The 1,593-nt window shown below is 40.6% G+C and overlaps 1 protein-coding gene across 1 annotated transcript in view; it reads left to right on the forward strand.

Moving 5' to 3' along the window:
* The first annotated feature begins 228 nt into the window (after positions 1-228).
* LOC138015710 (metalloproteinase inhibitor 3-like) overlaps positions 229-1,593 on the forward strand; it is a 3,807-nt gene continuing 2,442 nt past the window's right edge. Inside the window, exon 1 of the mRNA XM_068862820.1 lies at positions 229-441. Coding sequence (XP_068718921.1) covers positions 327-441 — 115 coding nt within the window. The 5' untranslated portion in view covers positions 229-326. The remainder of the gene's footprint in view (positions 442-1,593) is intronic.

The raw sequence follows: 1,593 nt of genomic DNA on the forward strand, positions 1-1,593 counted from the left end.
TTCAATAAATGTTTTAGTTTCTTTATAAGGTGAAAAGTTGAAGATTGCCTATGCATTCTTCACCAGTTTTCTTTGTTTATGTTTTGGTGGCAGAATATTTATCGATATGACTGATACCATCAAACATCTCACACAACAAAACCTCTGACGTCATAGTGCTTAATTACTTTGAAATGTCTCGGTAGCCATGATCTGTTGCTAGGATAAAATGATATAAAAACTGGCTTCTACCGGAGCTTCATCACATATTCGTCAAGACTGACCTCAAAGTCCTTAAAGACATTTGACCTTGTGCATAGCATATAGCAAGAGAAGAGACAAGAGATATGTTGATCTTACAACTGTTCCTCGTCGTTGTTTGCGCCGTAACCTCTTCTTTTTCCTGTTCTTGTATGCCACTGGGAAATCACCCACAGAAGCAATTTTGCGACGCAGATTTCGGTAAGTTTTGCTTATTAACTGTCCATACGTGAACGTGAGGTCGTTTGTGCTTTTTTTTTTTTTGTTAAGTAGTTAAGTATATTTTCTTCTCATCGTGATACTGGCAAAGTGAAAAAAACCCTTTCATGAAATGGTTGCCGATGACCCAAAAACCACTGCACGACAGAGACCCACACCGAGTGCAAAGAAACCCAATTACATTACAGAATTTGTCATGTTATGGTTAGCCAAAGCGATATGTGGCATGTATTTCATAATATCGATGAACATAGCTATCCTCATATCAAGGTGAATTTCATGACCCTTTCAATCTTAAGAACTTCTCAATTACTATTGTGCTTGAGTTCTGCTCCGCGCTCCAAAATACCATGTGCATTCCTTGATAAAATGCTCAGCATTTAGGTAAACGAAAGGCTTTGACGTTTCCGTTATCATTCAGTGCCAACCTCGATGCTTTCTTTTTCTGGACGTGCATACCACACTCTTGTCAATCGCTCGGATTTCGCATTCTTACGATTGGACTGGAGCCAACAAAGAATGCCGGCGAAGCCTTAGGTGCAAAGTGACTTCAATATGACTCAGGGTCCCCCAGTTGTGACATGTCGTCTCCTTAGGCACGATTTGTGGTATAATGATTCTTTAATCAGTAATTTCATCAACGTTGTCTTCCATTTATACATGTTCGTTATAGTCCAAACTTGACGATACGAAATTTCTGCGTTTATTTTCAATCGTGACCAAATAATAATTCTCTTTACAATTTCTCGTTGTCAATGTCATGCAACACTCAGGTTGCTCCAATTCTCTATAATCGCGAATTCTACGCTCTCAGGAGCCTGACACTCTGGACTCAAAAGGAAATGTTTCTCTCTTCACGTGACCTCTTCCTGCCGCTTAAAAATTGTGTTAAAGATCACAATACCACAGCCTGTTCCAGGCTCCGAGTTTTCGCGTTCCCTTTCTGCCCGTGCTTACCCTACTATCCGAGAGCCTGGAACAGGCTAACAAAACCAAGACTACTGGAGATCTGTCTGATTTCGTTAATATGGTTCCTGAGACCCGTTTCTCGAGAGTCCCGATAACTTTTCGGGCCCGAAAAGCCATTTGTAAAACTGCCAACCGCTTCTTTTGGAAAGCCGATCTTTTAACATG

Source organism: Montipora capricornis, chromosome 9 (genome assembly GCF_036669925.1).
Source record: "Montipora capricornis isolate CH-2021 chromosome 9, ASM3666992v2, whole genome shotgun sequence".
Lineage (NCBI taxonomy): Eukaryota > Metazoa > Cnidaria > Anthozoa > Scleractinia > Acroporidae > Montipora > Montipora capricornis.